The 19,751-nt window shown below is 50.3% G+C and overlaps 8 protein-coding genes across 8 annotated transcripts; 3 read left to right on the top strand and 5 right to left on the bottom strand.

Moving 5' to 3' along the window:
• Positions 1-26: 26 nt before the first annotated feature.
• P168DRAFT_308061 (alpha/beta hydrolase) lies at positions 27-957 on the bottom strand (the record flags this gene model as incomplete). The annotated part of the gene is made up of 1 exon (XM_024839164.1): positions 27-957. The coding sequence occupies exon 1, from the start codon at positions 840-842 to the stop codon at positions 27-29; it is 816 nt and encodes a 271-aa protein (XP_024696407.1). The 5' UTR covers positions 843-957.
• A 1,454-nt stretch (positions 958-2,411) lies between these two features.
• Positions 2,412-3,305, bottom strand: P168DRAFT_313958 (40S ribosomal protein eS27; the record flags this gene model as incomplete). The annotated part of the gene is made up of 3 exons (XM_024839720.1): positions 2,412-2,594; positions 2,675-2,737; positions 3,291-3,305. 3 exons carry the CDS (start codon positions 3,303-3,305, stop codon positions 2,412-2,414), a joined length of 261 nt encoding a protein of 86 aa, XP_024696408.1.
• Positions 3,299-5,678, bottom strand: P168DRAFT_245930 (aminoalcoholphosphotransferase). The gene is made up of 7 exons (XM_024834024.1): positions 5,160-5,678; positions 5,081-5,090; positions 4,854-5,011; positions 4,743-4,789; positions 4,594-4,689; positions 3,868-4,532; positions 3,299-3,798 (listed from the first exon to the last, which is right to left on the bottom strand). The coding sequence occupies exons 1-7, from the start codon at positions 5,297-5,299 to the stop codon at positions 3,694-3,696; spliced, it is 1,221 nt and encodes a 406-aa protein (XP_024696409.1). The 5' UTR covers positions 5,300-5,678; the 3' UTR covers positions 3,299-3,693.
• Positions 5,679-6,322: 644 nt separating this feature from the next.
• P168DRAFT_2790 (NIPSNAP family protein) lies at positions 6,323-8,132 on the bottom strand. Its single transcript, XM_024835745.1, has 3 exons — positions 7,675-8,132; positions 7,252-7,542; positions 6,323-7,197 (listed from the first exon to the last, which is right to left on the bottom strand). The coding sequence occupies exons 1-3, from the start codon at positions 7,916-7,918 to the stop codon at positions 6,713-6,715; spliced, it is 1,020 nt and encodes a 339-aa protein (XP_024696410.1). The 5' UTR covers positions 7,919-8,132; the 3' UTR covers positions 6,323-6,712.
• A 1,127-nt stretch (positions 8,133-9,259) lies between these two features.
• On the top strand, positions 9,260-10,365 carry P168DRAFT_323045 (pyridoxamine 5'-phosphate oxidase family protein). Its single transcript, XM_024840635.1, has 2 exons — positions 9,260-9,494; positions 9,581-10,365. The coding sequence occupies exons 1-2, from the start codon at positions 9,378-9,380 to the stop codon at positions 10,199-10,201; spliced, it is 738 nt and encodes a 245-aa protein (XP_024696411.1). The 5' UTR covers positions 9,260-9,377; the 3' UTR covers positions 10,202-10,365.
• Positions 10,366-10,526: 161 nt separating this feature from the next.
• P168DRAFT_300632 (lipoyl(octanoyl) transferase LIP2) lies at positions 10,527-11,662 on the top strand (the record flags this gene model as incomplete). The annotated part of the gene is made up of 3 exons (XM_024838449.1): positions 10,527-11,454; positions 11,506-11,520; positions 11,630-11,662. Exons 1-3 carry the CDS (start codon positions 10,645-10,647, stop codon positions 11,660-11,662), a joined length of 858 nt encoding a protein of 285 aa, XP_024696412.1. The 5' UTR covers positions 10,527-10,644.
• A 375-nt stretch (positions 11,663-12,037) lies between these two features.
• On the bottom strand, positions 12,038-13,000 carry rho3 (Rho family GTPase RHO3; the record flags this gene model as incomplete). The annotated part of the gene is made up of 8 exons (XM_024839721.1): positions 12,038-12,156; positions 12,228-12,429; positions 12,488-12,609; positions 12,662-12,676; positions 12,732-12,748; positions 12,809-12,826; positions 12,879-12,929; positions 12,990-13,000. The coding sequence occupies 8 exons, from the start codon at positions 12,998-13,000 to the stop codon at positions 12,038-12,040; spliced, it is 555 nt and encodes a 184-aa protein (XP_024696413.1).
• Positions 13,001-13,990: 990 nt separating this feature from the next.
• On the top strand, positions 13,991-16,031 carry P168DRAFT_286006 (putative COP9 signalosome subunit 2 (CsnB)). The gene is made up of 4 exons (XM_024836258.1): positions 13,991-14,307; positions 14,363-14,521; positions 14,574-14,634; positions 14,702-16,031. Exons 1-4 carry the CDS (start codon positions 14,264-14,266, stop codon positions 15,941-15,943), a joined length of 1,506 nt encoding a protein of 501 aa, XP_024696414.1. The 5' UTR covers positions 13,991-14,263; the 3' UTR covers positions 15,944-16,031.
• Positions 16,032-19,751: the final 3,720 nt, after the last annotated feature.

The following is a 19,751-nucleotide window of genomic DNA, read 5'->3' on the forward strand; positions in this document are numbered from 1 at the left end:
TCCTTCAAAACGGCACATCCATATCATTAACATCCTCCTCCCCCTTCCCCCAACAACCCCACCCCCAAACACCTCCTCACAAACACAACAACAGCATCAAGATACGGCCTCTGCGCGGGCACAAAATGGCCCCCGGGATGCCAAACCACATTCCCCTCCTTCTCCGGCTCCCCCACACAAGCCTCAACAAGCGAACGACTCCTCCCCTCATCAACAACCGTATCCAACGACCCCAACACATGCAGCACCGGCGTCCGAATCGGCGGATCCTCATAAAACCCCCTATACCTCGGCCCCGGAGCCCTAAACCCACTATAACAAACCGCAAACTTCAGCGGCGGCTGGATCTTCCTCAACCCCTCATCCGCAAACGCGCGCGGATACTCCATCGCCGCAGGCTCAGCCGTCGCAAACTTCCTAAGCGCATCCTGTCGAGCGCAATCATCCCCATCTAACAGCGCAGCAACCATCCCGGCCATCGCCGCGCCCTGCGAAAACCCGACCACCCCATCGAAGGGACCCTCCTCTTTGATCGTCTTCGCAATGGCCTCCAACCCTGCCTCTAGACCGACGTAAAGCGGGGGATCGGCGGCGTCTGCGCGGCGGTACCAGGCGAAGATGGAGGGGACGTCGTCTGGGTCGACGGGGGGCTGGGAGGGGTCGAAGCCGGGGATGTCGGAGGGGTTGAGCTGGAAGGGTCCCGTTGGGTAGATGGCGGAGACTTCGTGGAGGGGGAAGGCCTTTGTGATGTGTTTGATGAGGGCGCGGGACTTGATGTGGAAGAGGGGGCCGGATTGGGTGTAGCCGTGGAGGAGGAGGAGTTTGAGGGGTTGGCGGGGCATCTTGCTTTCAACTTTTTTTTTGGTTTTTTTTTTGGGGGATTGGTTGGTTTGTATAGTGATGGTTGGTTTGGGTTTCGTCTGGGTTTCTTGGGTGGTTTCAATGTGTTATGTGTAAAGTGTAATGTGTAGGTAGTAGGTAGTGTAGTTGGTAAGTATATGAGGACGGACGGCAAAAGAGAGGGGAGAAAAAGGTGGTAGGTAAGTGTCGGTCCGATAAGAGATAACCGCCTACAGCATTATGGACTCCGGGGTACATACACACTAGCACTATCAAAACACTAACAAAGCAAGATACAGCTCTGCCCGTTCACACAGTTTGCTTGATCAGACAGTCACTATCGTTATGAATGAATGAGATGCTGTAGGTCATGCATGAATAGGCTTACTGTGTATGTATATATGTACTTATAACGGGGACTATTAGTTGCATACTGTAACTATACTATTCAGAGTAGATTAAATGAAGGTCTAGATGGATGCTTGTGAATGGCTTATAAGAAAGAGGTATGAATGTATATCTAAAGACTATTGGGTGGTTCTGGTGACATCGATATAGATATAGCATGAGAATCCTCACATTCTGCCTTAGTAGCTGTGCCTGACTGTATAACATCTTGTTTGAAGGAAACGAGTAGACACCCATGATCGCATAAGTACATAACCTGTGTAGTTCATTCCTGGAAGTCCTGTAGATACTTATCTTCAGGTTGTTAAAATACATATCACTAGACCCATAGGGATAAACAAGGCGCCAATACTAGATCGTATACTCAACTACGTAATACCTACACTACACATCCAGCTACATCCAGCTACAGATCCAGGCCCACGATCGATCATACAAAACATGCAATTACAACGGAGGACAGATGGACACGCATAGACGGCGTAGAGACCCTCGCCACAGCAAGAACTCACGCATCCACCACATCGCCTTCCTCGCAGCTCAAGCCAACCAGCCATTCATCATCGTCATAACAGAAAAGAAGTTGACTTCCCTCCTCCAGACATCCGAATCCTGCATTGACCGATACGGATGCTCATGCAATGTGTCATGTATCCAGCTCAACACTTGGAAAGAAAAAGCACAACCAATTCAAAACGTAGATGGAAGAAAAGACGATCGATCATTGCCAGATATCCGGAACTCCCCTGGATGTAGATAGAATATCGAAAAAAAAGATAACACGCTTTTGGCGAGTTCGAAGCAAGCATGCCATGGTATAAGATAGAAAGAAAAAAATTCCCTTCGAGAAAACCTTTTTTGTATTTTTGTGTAGCAAAAGGGTTTAAACGCGCATGAGGGGGTATGGACCCTCACAACACGCCCAGGGCGAGGGTGACCGGGTGGAGAGAGGGAGAGAGATATTGAGAGAAAAAAAAGGTTCGGGGCGAGGAGAATTCCATCTTCTATCTGAGCAGCAAGCAGCTTTGAGAAAGAAAGAAAGAAAAAAAAAAGATAATATTAATCCATCATTTCAGAAGAACGCCACATTTCTTTTCATTTCATCGCTCCGGCACCCGAAAATCTCTTTTCCGCAATTTTTGTTAACTTCGTAGGCGAATCGTCTACTTGCGGCGGAACGAGCAGCCCTCGGTCAGACGGGCCTTGCCACCGGTGGGCTGGCACAGGACGGTCGAGCAGCCGGCGCAGACGACGACGGTCTGGGCGTGGGAGAAGACGGTGGTGATGGTGAAGCAGCCGGGGCACTTGACGTCCATGAAGAAGGAGCGAGGAGTAGGCACAAGGGTCTATCATTGTATTAGTTGTCCGATCCTTTTTTTTTTTCCATTCCCTTTATATGTATAAAGTATAAGTCCGATGATCCTACCTTGAGCTTGTGCTTACGGGCCTCGGCCTGAGGCGTAGGGTTGAGGAGGTCGACCGCGAGAACCTATCAATATCAAACGTTAGATCCTTCTTTCCAATTATCCTTATAGATCCTTCGGTCTGTTCATCGTTCTCGGTATGATTTTTCGATTCCAGGCGGTGGCGGGTGGTGGTGGATGATGCGGGCGGCGGCGGCGGGCGACAATCGAGGCATCGTGACCCCAAGCCCAGAACAGAAGAAACCGTACACGAGTCGAACAATCCAAACCGAAGTATCCCCTTCACAAAAGACGAAAGCAACATACCATCTTGTCGGGACAAAAAGTCGATCAGCGTGGGTAGTTGAATAGAGCGCTGACGGAGATGGCCTGCTTGGAGGATGGAAAAAGCGAAGAGGTGATCTGGAGAAGCGCAAAGATTTCAAGCGAATTCTGGACTGGGGCGTCTCAGCACCAAGCAGGACCTCCGTTGGGGGGGGAGGCGGTAGGGTTGGAACCCTGCCTCGCTAAGGCTGCCGTTCGTGTCTGATTACTAAGCTGGGTGTCTGTCACGCTAGTCTGGATGAGGTAATATTGTCTTCAGTCACGAGATCATTACCCTACTACGTAACTACATACTACTGCCAGGGACATTCCATGGGGACTTCTTGGACAACCCTGTGGACAACCCTGCGACAACCTGGACAACTGGACAACCTGGACAACTGGACAACCGGACACCTCAACACAAACAAAGACAAAGTTACATATCTACTAATCAGATACAGCCCGCTCACAGCATCACTGCACCCGTTCAAATAATCCCAAGCCTATGTACCTGCATATCAGCCGGACTCTGCGCAAAGAACCGTCCCAGTCGCTTCTGGCGCTCGAAGAAAATACCAACCTCCCCTGATCCGAACCCGAATCAACTGTATATATATGCCTCTATGTATATGATGGCATGGATGAAATGAAGACAACAGGATGGCATAGTTGATATGCGCAACGACCGTTCATCACGACGCGAAAGACGGTGTCCCTACCGGGTCTTCTTCGCCGTCCCGTTGGCCCCCTCCACGTAGGGGTGCTTGATGCGCAGGCACCAGATGTCGATGTAGTCGCAGATCGTGGTGATGATGTCGTACTGTAGCGTCACCATTAGCTTCGTTGGGAGATGGGGGTGGGGGAAGGAAAGGATGGATGAGGAACGTACGATGAAGCTGCCATAGGTACCAATAGACAGGCCCAGACAGGCGAACATAAAGGCAATCTGGCGGGGCTCATCATTCAGAACACCCGGCCAGAGACCCACCACCTGTCCAAGACTGTCCACGACGGCCAGGGCCAGAGGGACCAGAAGCACATTGAAGTAGGGGAAATCGGTCTTGGTCAGATGCGCGGTGATCATTCGACCCACGGAGTACGCATTCACCATGCCCACAAACAGGGCAAAGGGCACCGTATACTGCTCAAGGATCGTGGGCTGCATGTACAAGTAGGCGGACACCAGAGCCCACACCACGACGATCGGCAGGAGACCGTACAGCGGCTTGACGGGGTCTTGGCCACGCTTGCGCTGGACCTGCATGACGTGGAGAATGCTGGAACCGATGGCGAAGAACAGGATGATGCTGCCGTAGATCATGTAGCACTTCGTGAAGGGCATGTCGTACACCGCATCCGGGATAGCGTCCACCTTGGGGACGCCCATAGTCGCCAGCATGGGTTGGTGCCAGAAGCTGCCGCCGCCCACGTAGGCCGTGAAGCCAAAGACGACGCAGAGGGTCAGGACGCCCTCAACGGGACCGGAGACGACGCCCAGCGTGAGCACCTGGGTGTAGTACTCGTCCCACGTCTGGATGTAAAAGGTCACGGTTGCTAAGCATGTATGTCAGCAAGGGTCTATCGGATATCAATTGTAGATGGGCAATCCACATACATCCGAACAGCGCCAGCATAGTGTACCACGACTGGCCAAGGTTTATCACGCCCGCAAAGATCAACACACCCAAGGCCGTGTTGCACGCATCGACACCTGCAGCTGTTAATCTCCACATTCCACGCGCAAGACGTCAGCCGTCGACTTACTGTGATCAAACAGCTCCCCCAGAGGGCCACTCTGCTTGGTTCTCCGCCTGTCGCCGACAATTAGCACCCACTCTCCCAACAGATCAGCCAGGCGCAACGAGACAAACATACGCTTGAATGCCATCTACACCGTCGAAAGTCTGATACAAGAACAGACCCACGGCGCAACTAGCATACACCCAAGGCGGACAATCCTGATCCAGCGTCGGGTTGTACCACAGCATAGTAAAGAAGTTGACCATGACGAAAAAGAACCCCGTCAGAGTAATCTAAAACCGAACCCCAAGTCAGACACGTCGACCCGCCAACCAAGCCAGACGAGCAGAGCGGTAACTTACAGCATTAGGACTAAAGTGGCCAGAAGGCACGCAGTTAGTTTCATCCGGTATACAATGGGTCAAGCGCATCGTTACTCACGCCATGCTCATCGGAAGACACTTGACGACGACATTATTATAAAATGGCTTGAGAACATATTGACTGATCGGGGACAGGTCGACTCCCGAATAGCAGTACTTCTTCAGGTTGGGCAACTGGTGTTGCCGGATGTACACCATGTTGGCTGTCCGTGTGGGGTAGTCTTTGTTGATTTGATTTGTCTTATTCTCTTCCCGTGTACTATTGCGAAACCAGGAATATCCTTTGAGACTTTTCTTACGGGTGAGGCCAGATCGATAACCCCGGTGGCGCTCAGAAAAGGGGGTAGAATGGGGCTAGAAAACCCGGGGTGAGAACCTAACCTTGGGAAGACCAGATAATTAGGAAGCCCCAAACAAAAGAAAAAAAGAAGACAAGACAGGACAAAAGGACAAAAGGAACAAAAAGTTAAAAGAGGATGAATGAGTGGAAGAAAGATCAAAAAGAGGGAAAGAAGAAAAAAGAGAGTCGCAAAGCCAGACACGCAACGTGCTGATGCTGATGATGTTGATGTTGTTGTTGATGTGTTGATAAACCCGGACGAGAGATTCTTTTTTTCTTTGGGAGTAATTAGGTCCTCTGGTTTTCTGCCGGCGGAAAAAGGGAGAGAAAACAGGGCACCGGGTGGCTTACCGCGCGGGAACCCAATTTCTGCCTGGGGTACGGACACTAAAGAGTTCTACCGCCCGGTAAGGCTCCCCCTTTTTCGTTACATCGTGTTACATTTCTTTACATTGATGTCTCCACTTTGATAACCTGATATTGCTGGAGATTAGATTCGAGACTGGACTTGGATAGAGAGTGCATACTTGTCCTCCACGGTTGAATGGAAGTGGACGGACGGCGCAACTCACATGTGTCGGTCTTAATTTGCTATCGCATCTCCGCTAACTGCTCTGCGACTGAGGGGAAGGACGGTCGGATCACCTCTCTACGCCACTGGCCTGTAAACTCTCGAGTCTCTACTAGTTTATGCTTTCTCGTTCAGACTCATTGGTTAGCAAGGTTGATCGGCGCGCGGGGACATCCATCACGGCGACGGACTGTGCTCGTCCCCGGATCCGAGGCACACCACATGGCTAGAACAATTACCGTGCCCATTATCTACTGTCCACTGTCCAGAAGAAACCCCACAATTTGGGTTCGATTTCTCACTACGGTACGGCCACTAGACTAGCTCAATAGATCAATAACTTCAAAGAAAAAAGAATATATATGGAATATGCATGATAATCACTCCGATAATGCTGCTAATATTGGACACACTAATATCGGTACGGCTTAGTGGGCGATAGCGCCCGAGGGTCGACCAAACTGTTCCCCGGACTTCTCTCAAACCTCGCAGATCTCTGTTCACTCCAGTAGAACAAGAAGTAACGCACCAGTCATGTCCCCCAAACCGTTCACCGTCCGATGTCTTTCCTTGGCCTCTGCCCAACCAACTTCCTCAGGACCTCGGGTCGAGCGGATTGGGCCAAGTGGGTCATAATGCAGGCGTGGGAGCAAATTTCGTATCGTAGACGTCCTCCGGTGGTAAGATAGAAGCAATATCTTTAGCCGACAGGACTCCAGGGCATGGGAATCAGAATGCGACTCTGCATGGTCTGGATGAGAGGGACCGTCTTGTGCACAGTTTCGGCCCAACCTTCGATGCCCCACGATTGCTCGCGGCGGACCTTGCGCTCCTCCAGGTTCGCAAACTGCCACAGGTGGTGCACGGTGTTCAAGTCACCGATCTGGACGAACCATGCGCCGACCCCCTCCATCACCTCGCGACGGGCCTTGAGGCCCCGACGCCAGTGGGTCTCCCACTCCAGCAGGTTGCCCGGGTGAAGGGTGTAGGATCGCAGTTCGAATAGACCGCCCAATTTGCGGGGCGGCGTGGTCGGCCAGAACGAGAACTCTTGCATCAAAGACGTCTTCTTGCTCTTGATCAAGCTCTTCAGCTTGTGGTCGAATTCGGAGAACCCGGGTTGTTCGGAGATGTTGTGAAGGGAGGCGTGGTAGCCTTCGTATCGCTGGTATTCCCAGATGTGGACTGCGGGATGGTTAGTAAACTAGCTGGACAGATTCCCAGCAGAGGGGGAGATACCGAATGTGTCGTTGTCCCCGACTTGGGTCCGCCAGCTTCCCACCAGATTCACCCGGTTCTCCTCGGTGCCCGCCATGCGGGGATACCACTGCCCGACCAGGTCCACGTATTCGTCGACCTTGTCGGGTTGGACTTCGTGGAAGACGATGGAATGGACGTATTTGCCGCGGGCGAGGACTTGCGAAAAGGAACGCTCGATATCCTGGTCGAGTTGCTGGCCTTCTTTAGTGCCGTAGATGAGCGAGGACAGGGGACCCCGCTTGGGGGACTGATCGCGGTGGTGCTCATCTCCTAGAACCCGATGGGTAGAAAGTGAGCCCAATGCCTTATGGTCAAGTACATCCGCTGCATCGAACACAGCAGAGTCTGCTTTACTGCTCGCCTTGCTCGCACGCGGAGCAGCGGGAGCGGTAGCGTACTCACGGAGGCGATCACGGGAAACAGGGGATGAAGTGGAAACAGAAGCATCGACAGACTGACTCTCTTGCTGTTCTCTCCTCTTGCGCGCCGACTCCAAATTCTCACGGAACTCCTTCTGGCGCGCAGTAAACTCTTCCGCCGACTCGGGGGTGATGTCACGAATGGAGGGGGATCGGTAGGCAGTGGCAGAGGTGGTGAAAGGTCGCAGCAAGGCGGACCCCGGTCGCAAAACACGGGAAGAAAGCATGGTCGCTAATGGTACAAGGGCACCGACGCTCTTGTGGACAAAATGCAAGAATTCCACGTTCAACAGAAAAATGAAGGGAAGAAGGGTGACGACAAGGGGAGGAGATTTCGGCACCGGACGAAGGGATCGGAAGTTTGTAGGTTTGGGGATGGGACCACAAGAAGCGAAACCGACGACGCAGCGACACCACCAAGGGGACACAAAGAGGGGTTGGGTTAAAAAGGAGGGGAGAGTCGAAAATCCGAAAGCACAGAGAGCGAGCGAGAGAACAGGGAGAGGGAGAGAGAGAGAGAGAGAGAGAGAGAGAGAGAAGAGAGAGCAGGGATGAGATCAGTGACAGTCAAGACGCGACTGATGGTCTGACCAAACGGCTCACAGAAGGCAAGCTGCAGGTCAGGACGGGGGACTGTCGAATCACAAGCAGAAGAATGACCTTTAACAATCCGGATGACGGGGGATTGATGGGATTGATGGAAATGACTGCCACGGGTGGAGAAGATATGAAGTTGATCAGGAGAAAGAGAGCGACACCAATGGTAATTGAAGAAGTAACCAGGGTGTTTAGTATGGAGGAGAAAGAGGAGAAGAAAGAGAAGGGGGAAGAAGAGACGGAGGAAGAAGTCAAGGGAGAAAGAGGCGAGAGGAATCCTGGGGCAGCAAACAGTAGTACGGTAGCTTCCCGTGTGAGTGCGGGGAAATAGCTCAAGCTATCCTGGTAGTGGTAGATTGTGGTAGGTGGCAATTAGGCAGTCCTCCAGTGGTACAGTAGGAGGTTGTACCGCTATATTAATACTCGAATGCTTATTCTCAATTCTTCAATCATCCTATTTATCCTATTTGCCCATTACGTAGTTGGTCAACTTTTCGTGATATTATCATCTACGGTGTACCAATGTATGCTGGTGGAGTGGATTCTGGTGGTAACTGATCTTCATCCACTAAGACACCATGACGACAGTCTCCACGTCGTGCAGCGGACGGGATATAAGTGGTAGCTCTCATGCAGCTTGTGTTTGGGAATTGAGCAGATATCCTTAGTCTCTTCTCAAGTGATCCATTTGAATTTCCACAACAGACTCCATAATTCGGGACACATTGATCCATTAATCCATAAATCCATTGATCCAGTGATCTCGATGATGACGTCACTAGAGCTATCAGGTCCGCCCGTCCATTACAATACAATACCATACAGTACTCCCGCCCGATTATATAAGTAAGCCTTACCTAATCTGGGATGCCTGGCGATCCGGGCCCGACCGACCGCCTGTCCCAAAGCGGACTAGTGGACAGTCCTGTGTTCTAACACCATCAATCAGCCGATTGTTGCTCAATGCGCATCGTCAATATTGCCTGCCAAGCCATCTCTGAGATTTCTTCGGATTCATTCTACTGTACACCCGCCTGTCGTATTGGGTTGATATATGATTTATTTTCCTAAAAGAGATCCACCAACACCATGACCGAATCGTTGAACCCTCCCCTCTCGTACGAGGCATCGGCCACAACCACCCACCCGCATATCGCAACCACCCTTCCTCGCGAAGTCATCGCAAGTCTGAAGAATTCGCGATTTGTAGGTCTTTCCCCATCCATGTCAGTCGGGTTGGACGATGTCTGCAGGGAAACAAGGAAACAAGCTGACTGCCTAACCACCACCAGCTTCACCTCGCAACCAGTGATGGCATGACCCCGCACATCTCCCTCATGTCCTACACCTACCTCCCCTCCACCCCCTTCGACTCCTATCCAACAATCATCATGACCACCAACACCTCGTCACGCAAGACCAACCACCTGCTCACCAATCCGCGCGTGTCACTCCTGGTCCACGACTGGGTGTCCCATCGACCCCCAACCCGGGCTCCGAACCCCGGGGGCGATCGTGATGGGTCCCCGCCCCCCGCGGCAACCCGGTCCTCGCTGGCCAGTCTCCTTTTGAATCTCAACACGAGCGCGCTGTCCAGCATCTCCACGACGATCACTGGTTCCGCGCGGTTCCTCGAGCCCGGCTCCGAGGAAGAAGCCTGGTGCAAGGAGAAACATCTCGAGAACAACACCTTCGAGGAGGAGATGAATATTTTCGGACAAGAGCTGCGACAAGAGCGGGAACCGGGTCAGCGGCGGCCGAGCATCTCGACGGATGGCGACGTTCGGGTGGTCACTGTGCGTGTGAGCGAGGGCCGGATCGCGGACTGGAAGGGTGGGGTCCGGGATTGGCTGGTGGTGCGGGAGGGCGAAGAAGAAGAGACAGATGAGAGACTTGTCAACGGACATGTTTAATTATAGTTGCAATTTAATTGGGATTGCACTGCTAGTGCTGTGGTTGTTTATTCTTTCTTGTTTCTAGTTAGGGTTACGGAGCCAAATTGGTTGTTATCGGGGTAAAAGGCTTTCATTCTCCGCGTTATTGCTATGAGATTGTACGAGAAATTGAGATTGAGAACTTTACATTCTACAAATGTAGTTCACATTGGCCAACACTAGTATAGTACGAGATGAATAAATCCGGAGGTGTCACATGACCTCACCTTCCCCGACGTAATGAGTATTCCGCGGAGCACTCCACTGCCGACAATAGCTGCACATCATACCCTCAATTGCATGCCTCAATTTCCACAACCACTCCGCCAGACATAGACAACAGAGTCATACACACACATAGACAGCTCAAGAGAGAATATACACACCTCAACCCAACCTACAACCAAAACCCCACCCACAAAATGCGCCTCGCCCACCTCCACCTCCCCGACATAACCTCCTTCACACGAGTCTCCAACCTCCAACAAACCCTCACCTCACGCCTCCTCGCCCACAAAAAGCTCACAGACTCCACCACCAACCCCAACAATGCATCCCATCCACCCCCAGACCCCACAATCATAACCTTCACGCCCAACCCAGTCTACACAACGGGACGACGCGACCTTCCCCCCTCCAACACCACCACCAGCAACAATGATAACACCCTCTCCCTCCCCCCAGCCCTCGAACCCATCCGCCCCATCCTCACAGGCCCCACCAAACGCGCAGAATACCACCCCACCCTCCGCGGCGGCCAAACAACCTACCACGGCCCGGGGCAAATGGTCGCATACACAATCCTCGACCTGCGACGGCTGGGCCTCACACCGCGGTGTCACATCCGGGCACTAGAAAACAGCGTCGTGGACGTGCTGGCGCGGTACGGGTTGCAAGGGCTGATAACCGAAGACCCGGGCGTATGGGTGCGGAGCAAGGAAAACGACGGCCCAGCCAAAAAACTCACAGCGGTGGGGGTCCACCTCCGGCGAAACATCAGCAGCTACGGGATCGGGTTCAACGTGAGCCAGGAGCCGATGTGGTATTTCCAGCAGATCGTGCCGTGTGGGCTTGAGGGGCGGGAAGCGACGAGTTTGGAGGGGGAGGGCGTTAAGGGTGTGGGGATTGGGGAGGTGGCGGATGGGTTTGTGGGGGCTTTTGTGGAGAGGGTGAATAGGGATTTTGCTTGTTCTGGCTCTGGGACGGGGGAGAAGATTGAGGGGGTCTATAGGGTTGGTGAGGGGGATTTGATGTGATGGATGTTATTGTATTGTATTGTGTAGGGTGTGTTGTTGTTGGTATGTTTGACTACAAAAGGTTAAAAAATGAGATCAATAGATGGATAGATTTGATCGTTAACTTGTAGGTAGATAGCTAGTACATCATAGTTCTTAAACCTTGAAACAGTCCAGCGTCTTCGCTGTACGAACAGAAGGATAGAATCAACAAGGGCATATCTAAAGCCCGTCTTGAAAATTGCAAAACAAACAGCCACATACCACATGGACTAGGATACAAACAATTACAAGAAACCACGGGGGGAAAGAAAAAGGTATATATAAGAAGAGAAGAAAATAAATCGAAGACAGGCGTAGCGTAGCAGGCTAGGGCGTTGGAGACGTAGTCTGTAAGACAAACCAGTAAGGCCTCGACTGGACAGACTAACGAGTCCAACACACCCAGACCATATAAAGCAGAGCGTCGCAGTCAACGTTGAACAGAAAGGAAACGGGTATATGGTGGCATGCAAAAGGCCGAAACGAGACGAGCAGGGGGGAGTAAGTGGTGGGCGACACCGACGAGGTAGTTATGTGTCTACAGGATGACACAACGCTCCTTGGAGCCATTGGATCCGGGGCCCTTGACGTCAAGGGCGACCTTGGCGGCTTCGTAGAACGTCTCCATGATACCGCGATTCTGAACGGCCGAGCATTCTATAGAAAAAAAGAAAAGAAAGGTTAGTTGATAGCTGGGTCAGCTGTACACTCTGTACGACAGTGCTTACCCAGGTATTTGACGGCGCCGATTTCCTTCGCCTTGGCTAGCCCTTGCTCGTAGGTGATGACGTTGGGATTGTCGTTGAGGAACTCGTCTTTTCTCAAGTCGCACTTGAGGGCTGTGAGGACCATCTTGACGCCGGGGCAGTTTTCCGAGATCTCGTCGACCCATTTACTGGCCACGTTTTCGAAGGAGTCGGGGCTGTCGACCTATATTGTCCGTGTGTCAGTTACAACTGCCCATCGCGTGGATATAGGTAAACCCTACGCTGAAACAGAGCATTATAACGTGGGTGTCTTCATAGGAGAGAGCGCGCAATCGGTCGAATTCTTCCTGACCCGCCGTATCCCAGAGCGACAGCTCCATGTGCACATTATCGACGAAGATATCTTGAATCGCGTGAGTGTTAAGATCGCGACTATCGAGAAAGAAAGTAATTACCGTGTACGTAGTTTTCTATGAAGATAACGGTCAGCATACACATCATCAGCCAAGCGGGGAATGCGCGCACCAAAAACAGTAGGCTCACTGCGACAGACAAGGGTTAACTATATGGATCACAGTGATACAAGAACAGGGTATTCTCACTAGACTGTCGGAAAGTATCTAGCAGCAGTTAGCTATCTGGTATACACAAGGTCATTTGTGGAGCACCAACCCTCTTGTAAACACGTTCAAAGCCGAGGTCTTTCCGCAAGCACCGTCGCCTCTGTTCCACGGTCAGAATCCCCAAACTGCGAACATATCCAAGGTCATAAATCGCACTGACAAGAGCACCATCTTCCGTCGCACCACCTTTTGCCGACTGCACAGATCCATGATAGATAGTATGGACGTTTCGAAAACGGTTGAACCGGAGATGCGCAAGGAGAGCAATCAGGGGAGAGGAAGGGGGAGCGTAATCGAACGACGTCAGCGGCGATACACACTGTATACACTGAGGTATAAAATCAACGAAAAGGTTGGAAAGTCACTTCCAGCTAGAAAGAAAGAAGGTCGTGGAGGAAGCAAAGAAAAAAGGTGGAAGGCAACGAGGTCGTGGGCCGTGCAGAGTCGATGTCATCAGGTCCTTTTTTAAGGATCCGCGAATAAGAGGATCGCCGCCTTGCCAAGGCACTCAGCCTGGCTTCAATTTCCCACCCGTACCTGACCCAGCAGGCTCGTTAATTATTGCCACCAGAGGCGAGGGCCACTATTACGAGTGTCGCTTTGTTTGATATCACATAATCTTTCTGACTGGTGTTTACTCAGTTGTGCACTTTGTCCAGGTTCTATATGCGGGTGTGTATCCGCGTGTTCTGATAGTGGTGGATACAACTATCTGTGGCGCAGTCTATACTAGGCAGTACATCGCATACCTACATCAAATATGCTCATAAACTCGATCTTACGGGCAGAATATGTAGACTTGGAGGCTATGTAAGACAATGCACTTACCCTGATATCGTAAATTTTGTAGCTTCGTGTCGAAACTGGTATGACTATCATTATCAAAGAAACAAACTTCTAGAGTAATTGCCGATGATTAGAGATACGAAGATTAACGTTGACGAGTATATTAACCACGTATATATATAGAAAACAATGTGTTATTCTGGTCGTCGAGGCGCTACTTTAGCGTCCTGACGCAAGGCGTACCACCAAATCAGACAATAATAGCAATGTTAGTCAACTGTACGAAAATAACGCACAATATAAAATAAATAAATAAACAGAATAAAACAAGCTCAATCTATTGCTTCAATTCCATCATGGTCAGAAAGAATGATTGTAAGTCTGGCCGTAGAAGTAAGCAGCCAGATGGACTGCCGAGCAAGGCGGGGAACTCGCGGTTGCCCCAGGCTGCCTTCCTCCGATAGGCCCGGAAGCTTGATCTCATCCATCGTCATTCCCAACCCAACCCACTGATTCTATCTCAAAACAACGTCTACGCGGGGTGATCTCTCTCCTTTGGGTCTCGTGTATTCCATTTACTGTCCTATATATTTACTACAATCCTTGAATAGCCTCCTCTTCCCCCCACGCCACGTTCGAATCTCCAAGATGTCAGACGACGATGACTTCATGCAAGATTCCGGCGACGAGGAGTCAGTCCGACCGCTTCCTGACTGCGATTCCCATGCTGACCCGTCCTGGTGACAGATATGATTTTGAATACGAAGACGCAGACGATGACGAGTCCGGAGACGTCGGAATCGAGAACAAATACTACAACGCCAAACAGATGAAAGTAGACAACCCAGACGAGGCGATCGACGAGTTTCTAGAGGTACCGGCGCTGGAGGAAGACAAAGGCGACTGGTGAGACGATTGCCTCGCAATTTGCCCCGTTGCGGGACTGATGGTTCTCTAGGGGATTCAAAGGACTCAAACAGGCTATTAAGCTGGAGTTCAAGATGGGACGATATGGGGATGTAGGGCTCCCTTCTCGCTCCATCTCCGGTCAACCCGGTCGCGGACATCTGCTGACGGTGTGATCAGGCCGTCGAACACTACAAAGAACTCTTGACCTACGTTAAATCGGCCGTCACGCGCAATTACTCCGAAAAGTCAATCAACAACATGCTGGATTACATCGAGAAGGGGTCAGACGATGAGCAGGCGTATCACTGCATGGAGGAGTTCTACTCGTTGACACTACACTCATTTCAGAACACCAACAACGAGCGCCTGTGGCTAAAGACCAATATCAAACTGGCCCGGCTATGGTTAGAACGCAAGGAGTACGGCCAGCTGAGTAAAAAGGTGCGCGAGCTGCACCGAGCGTGCCAACGGGAGGACGGCAGCGACGATCCCAGCAAAGGGACGTATCTGCTCGAGCTGTACGCACTGGAAATTCAGATGTACTCGGAAACGCGGAACAACAAACGACTCAAGGCCCTGTACCAGCGCGCGCTTCGGGTGCGGTCGGCGGTGCCGCACCCCAAGATCATGGGGATCATCCGGGAGTGCGGAGGCAAGATGCACATGAGCGAGGAGAACTGGGAAGAAGCGCAGAGCGACTTCTTCGAGTCATTCCGGAACTACGACGAGGCGGGGTCGATGCAACGGATCCAGGTTCTCAAGTACCTGGTGCTGGCCACCATGCTGATGAAATCGGACATCAACCCATTCGACTCGCAAGAGACGAAACCCTACAAGAACGACCCTCGGATCTCGGCAATGACAGACCTCGTGGATGCGTTCCAGCGCGACGACATCCACGCATACGAGGCAATCCTAAGCAAGAACCCCGACGTACTCGCAGACCCATTCATCGCGGAGAACATCGACGAAGTCAGCCGCAACATGCGCACCAAGGCCGTCCTCAAACTGATCGCGCCATACACGCGATTCACACTCCAATTCATCTCAAAGCACATCAAAATCTCCGTGTCCGAGGTCGAAGACATCCTCGGGTTCCTGATCCTGGACAAGAAACTCAACGCCAAGATCGACCAGGAAAGCGGGACGGTAGTGGTCGAGAGCGCTAGCGACGTGGATCGACTCCGATCGGTCGAAGAGTGGAACGCCTCGCTCCGGGCGCTCTGGAGCGCGACGCTGAACGACGGGGACGGGTTCAAGACGGACGAGACGACGCAGCTGCACGGGATGCGGGCCGGCTCGATGCTCCAATCAGGATTTGGGGACGAGCCACCGATGGGAGGAGGCTTACGCGCTGGCAACCGCCGATTACGGGGGTGGAAGAAAGGGCAGGGCCAGGGACACGGGATGAAGGTTTAACGATATTTTATCCTTTAGTTAGATCTCAAAGCCGAAGGAAACGAAGGATGGATGAGATGCTATCCAAGCGAGGAGAGAAATGCATAGCCTTCTATCTTTATTCCCTTTTACTTTTACATAAGTATACTTTATTCCTTCGAAGATTCCGTCCTTGGTATGAAAGTCTTCCTTCATGGGTACTTAATAAATAAATCTCCATGGATCATAAATACCATGCATAACCCGAACAAAATCTGCTCGTCTAATGTACCAGCCACTAGTGACAGACTACTTAGTACTTACGGATAGACGGTCAGAAAAAACAAAAACAAAATAAACGAATAAAATATAGAAAAAATACAGGTTACAAAATTCGGACAAGCCCAGAGTACAGAATACGTCCAAAACAATATACGGATACACTCCGTCATTACCTACAGTACATACATTGTAGGTCTCCATCCATCTGTCTGTCAATGTCAATGTTGGTACGCGCCGGGCCGTTGTTGATGGATGGGTCTACGGGTCCTCCTTACCTGTTTACTTTTGACTTTTCAATGTTAGGCTCTAGGCGGGTTTTGAGTTAACTAATAGGTTGGGTAAGTAAGGTAAGGTACCTAGGTAGTTTAAGCGAGCGGAGGAATCACGCGCGAATATCCAACTCAATTGGAAAATGACAATAGAGGTACGGAATAGAGAGGGAAGGACAGGACATATTGAAATCATTCTCCACTCGAGGATGAGTGGAAACTGACTGAGTGGGTAATACCTACCAGCAAACAAGGCAATGAGGGTTTGCTCCTACTTTGTGGCTTTTTGTGTGTGGGGACGGAATTGATTGTACTACTGATACTAACTTACTACCTATGTACCTGCAAACGCCGTACTACAGTGGAATGGAGGAGTCGAATTTAAAGGAATTGTTTGTTTTCCTTTGATTCAAATCATTATTATGGTCTTTTGTTTGATCATTGTTATTTCTGTGTGCTCGTTAAGACAAGGAGTCAGTTGACTAGATCAATAAGTTAGGAGTTAATTAAACCCAGAGTGCAATGCAAATGCCGTTCGGGATATGTATCGTAGGGTCAGGGTTGACCGTAGTATAGTATAGTACTTTCGTCCTTCTCCTCTTCCTTCTCTTCTCCTCCTTCTGCTGACCTAGGGACACTCAGACAGTAGTGTAGATGATAAATATCCGACAGTTGCATGTTCCATGCATCATATTCTTCAGACACCATGGTGACATAACTTCGTACTTGTGCAACAGGTGCATAAAAGCAAGGAGAGATATGTTATAGTCTCGTCCTCCGATCCCCACAATACTAAATACTAGATAGTTGTAGTACCACAGATCACCAAGTACCAAGTCGTAAAGCAAGTAAGTAAGTACACGATACCTCACTCCACTCCTCGCAACCAAACAAGCGCCAAGGGCAAGGGGAAGGTGGCTGGGGGTGGGGAAAAGACGGGCGAACAAACAATCAAAAAAAAAAAAGAAAGTTAGTAAGTATCCATTGGGTGGAGATACTCGGCAGAGCCGATACCAGGAATTGGTTGGTAGGTCAGGTAGGTACGATTGGAGTAGTAGGTACAGGTACCCAGGCACATACAGAGGGTCAATGGACGAAGGATTCAGGGCACGTTCAAGAAGGAAAGTATCGAGTACTTTTGCCCAAATGGCGACATGTTTGCGAGGTGGTCCGCCCCGCTGGGAACGTCAGCTGTTTGCAAGTGACAACTCCGACTCCAACTCCAGGGTACGCTACTTGCGACTTGGTTAGGTCCATGCTAACTAACTGCTAGTTAGTACAGTACTTGTTTAGTTGGAGGTACTACGGAGTAGTTGACTAAGGCTAAGATACCTCCGTTGGTCGCTGGGACGGGATTTGTCGTGGATGGTGAAGTGTGGAGTGCGCCATATGTATGCATGTGCTGTTCATCTTCTCTCCATTCCTTCCCTTATTCCTTCAGTTTCCAGTTGCCAGTTTCCAGTTTTTCAATTTTCCAGTCCCAGGCGCCAGGTTCGGCGTGTTCAGCTGGTCTACCCCTGTCTAACTCCCTAGGTACTACTTAGTGGTTACTGTGTAGCTGGCTGTGGCTGTTTTGTATGATCTCATCGATAGTCGGATTCTGAATGGCATATTCAAATTCTGGTCATAGCATCATTATACAGTGGAGACTGACATCGGCAAAGGTATGGGCTAGGGTACGGGAGGATGTGCGGTTGAGGTGGGGAAGAAGCCTATCAGGTCGAGCCTATCAGGGCAGAAACCGATCATAGTCGCATTGTCCGATATCGTTCAAACAATAAAAAACAATCAAGAGAGAAGAATAAAATTTAAAAAATATGAAATAAAGGAAAATGAAAAAGAAAAAATGAAATAAAATGAAGAGAAGGAATAAAATAGGCCAGCCCACAATAGCCCACCCAACTCACCAAGTGGTACCCCAGAATTAGTCTAATATGTACGATCTCTACGGTGTACGACCGCAGCGCAGTGGGCTCAGGTAGTCTGACACACCGCAGTTGCAGTTGGTTGCCTTCTAACAACCACTCAGCCCGGGCGTCTCCCATATCGTGCATATCGAACACGGCCGGCACGGCACAGTCGCAACGAGTCCGCAGGACCGGGCGCCGACAGACCGGGATATTGCGACGGGGGAGACGAATCGGAGACAGAGTTTCATTTTTATCTGCATTGTGGGGGGGGAGACTTGGTCGGAGATTGATTATATTATTGATTGTTGAATGATTGATGATTGATTGACTGAATCGAAATCGAAGTTCAATCTAAATTGAATCGAGCATTTTGATTAGGAATGGATGGGAGGAGTGGCTTCTAGCGTTGATGTGTTGAGCAGGTACGAGGCGCTAGTAGGATGTTTTCATCATTCTTTGTTGGAGGTGATTGATAAGGGGTCTTGTTATACTGGCTTCATTATAAATTCCTTGAGTTGTCCCAAGGGTGGATGGTGGTCTGATCATTAGCAAGATGAATATAAGATGCCCTATAAGATAATAAATATAAGGTAAATCAATCATAATCAACACAACAGTAATAATCATGTAACAATAAACTTGAATAGAATAAAGAAAAATAAAATAAAATAGAAAGCTCATCTGACAATCCCACTAGCGACGACTCCGCACTTCGTACTGCATCCAAGACGGCAGCGACCTCCGAGGACTATAGCATAAATGATCAATCACGCTAAGGATAAATAAAAAACCACACAGAAAGAAATCAAATCAGGAGGACAGAATCATGACCCTCCCTCCGATCATTTTTCGGAGACGGCACGCCCGGGCCGCACGGTGGTGTCACTATGGAGAGAGTGTATGCAACCACCTCGGTGCTGGTGGAGCAAGCTGAGAGGAGCAGGGGGAGACTGACAGAGGAAACCAAAAAGAAAAGAGAGAAAAAAAAAAGAGAGAGAGAAAGATCAGCTCCACCAAATGCTCTATCATGCCAGGACATGTGGCCGCTTTCAAGTGCATGATGATCGAGGACAGCATGGACTAGGAGTCGCCTTGCATCGAGATCGGGCGTTCTCTCCATTCCTTTCGCTTATCCTCTAGAAGAAATAATTCATCATAATCATAACCAATAATTATAATATTCATAAATATAATTACAATAATGAAAAGGATCAAATCCCATCTGTGAGCGATCTGAGCACTGGCGTGGTGAATGGATTGGCATTGGAGAGCCAAAGCCAGCCAAACCCCAACCCACCGAATACCAATCACGCCCCACACGGCATTTCTCTGACACGATGTGGTCTGTTTATTTGTCTTCAATATATTGATATATAAATTACCTTGCTA

This window comes from Aspergillus campestris (genome assembly GCF_002847485.1).
Source record: "Aspergillus campestris IBT 28561 chromosome Unknown P168scaffold_1, whole genome shotgun sequence".
Classification (NCBI taxonomy): domain Eukaryota; kingdom Fungi; phylum Ascomycota; class Eurotiomycetes; order Eurotiales; family Aspergillaceae; genus Aspergillus; species Aspergillus campestris.